The sequence below is a fragment of the Meleagris gallopavo genome, unplaced genomic scaffold, assembly GCF_000146605.3.
Source record: "Meleagris gallopavo isolate NT-WF06-2002-E0010 breed Aviagen turkey brand Nicholas breeding stock unplaced genomic scaffold, Turkey_5.1 ChrUn_random_7180001860422, whole genome shotgun sequence".
Taxonomy (NCBI): domain Eukaryota; kingdom Metazoa; phylum Chordata; class Aves; order Galliformes; family Phasianidae; genus Meleagris; species Meleagris gallopavo.
Window position 1 is genome coordinate 1 of NW_011126185.1, and position 1,595 is coordinate 1,595.

Consider the following 1,595-nt stretch of genomic DNA (forward strand, 5'->3'; position numbering starts at 1 on the left):
GACGGGACTGAGAGGCCAAGCGGGGCCAGCCCTGCACCCACAGAACGGGTTTGCAAAGCCCACAGCAGCAGCACAATTAAGCAGGACTTTATTACAGGAATGGGGGGACCCCAGGCATTCCCCCCACCTTGGGGTCCCTGCACAGCTCTGATGGAGCCAACCCCACACCCAGCGGAGGAACTCACCAAGGCCGGGGGGACCGTGGGGGGCTGCAGCAGGCACCACCCTCCCATTAACAATTAATAAAATAATAACGATAAAACTGCATATGATTGCCTCCAGGGTGGGAATTGCGCCGAGCATCTGCGGTGCCACCGTGCACCCACGGGGCCACCAAACCACTGAGTGACCGTGGGCCGGGGGGGCCTTAGAGCAGCCCTCGTGCCAGGATGCTGCCCACCAGCGTGGCGTCCTGCAGTGCGTGCTGTGCTTCCTCCTCCTCGACCTTCAGGGACACCTGGAGGGGGGACACAGTGCTCAGCACCACAGGGCCGGCGTGCAGGGGCTGTCCCCAGAGCTGTCCCCAACCTACCTTGGTGAGGCGAGTGTCCTTGGCACGCTTCAGCTCCAGCACACCGCGGGACTCCAGCAGGGTGACCAGGGACAGGCACTCCGCCTGGTCCACTGCAGGGAGCTGCTGCTGCCGGCACACTCGGCTGTAGGCATCGTGGAGCTGGGGGAGCAGGGAGTGTAGGTGCAGCCAGGGGACAATGGGGAGCCCAGGGATTTCAAGGGGACACTGGGTACCATGGGGGGACACTGGAGATCATAGGGACCACAGAGAACCCTGAAACACTGGAGACCTCAGGGACACAGAGGACTTCAGGGATGATGGAGATTGTGGAGAACCCAAAGGACACTGGGGACCCTGAGGAGGCCACGGCCACCACTCACCTTGCCCAGCGTGACCTGGCGTGTGCGCAGGTGCCGGGCGAGCAGCAGCAGGGAGCACACGAGGACCTTCTGCTGCAGCGGGAATGCATCGTGAGCACCGGGGCTGCCTGCTGCCATCCTGTCCCCAAACACCTCTGAGAGGACACGGGACACCTGCGGGAGCCCCACTCTCTTGGGGACGGGGCACGGCGCGGCTGCGGGGTCTCCTGCAGAGGGGCAGAAGGGTTTCAGGTGCTGCAATGCTGAAACGGGCAGAGGCACAGAGCTCCCAGGTGGGACCACAGGGTCAGTGCCCCCTCCGGAAGTCAGTCACTCACCACCAGGCAGTGGCTGGAGCAGGGTTTGGCTCCGCACGTCCAGCTCCACCAGCTCCACGGCACGCCTGAGAGCAAAGCCCCATCAGCACCCAAAGGTGGGCTCGGACCCCCCCGACCACACAACACCGTGCTCTCCCCAGCACGTCACACAGCCGCGTGCTCCCCACAGCCCTGGCTGGGAGAAGTGGGGAAGCTGCACAGCAGAAAGCTGGGACCATCCCAGCATCACCAAACGGTGTGGATCAGAAAGGCCCCCACAGCCCCACACCCACCTGCAGACATCGAGCGCTTTGCGCGCATCCCCAGACACAGCCGAGACTTTCCGGGCGCAGAACTGGAGGGCGCTGGGCTCGAGGACGGGGCCGCCCTGCAGCTGCTCCAGGC

General features: G+C 64.5%; 1 protein-coding gene across 1 annotated transcript in view; it reads right to left on the minus strand.

Annotated features, from left to right (window-relative positions):
- Positions 1-71: 71 nt before the first annotated feature.
- CDC6 (cell division cycle 6) overlaps positions 72-1,595 on the minus strand; it is a 4,240-nt gene continuing 2,716 nt past the window's right edge. Inside the window, exons 2-6 of the mRNA XM_010726884.2 lie at positions 1,484-1,593; positions 1,212-1,276; positions 895-1,100; positions 533-673; positions 72-457 (exon numbers count right to left, since the gene is read on the minus strand). Coding sequence (XP_010725186.1) covers positions 368-457; positions 533-673; positions 895-1,100; positions 1,212-1,276; positions 1,484-1,593 — 612 coding nt within the window. The 3' untranslated portion in view covers positions 72-367. The remainder of the gene's footprint in view (positions 458-532; positions 674-894; positions 1,101-1,211; positions 1,277-1,483; positions 1,594-1,595) is intronic.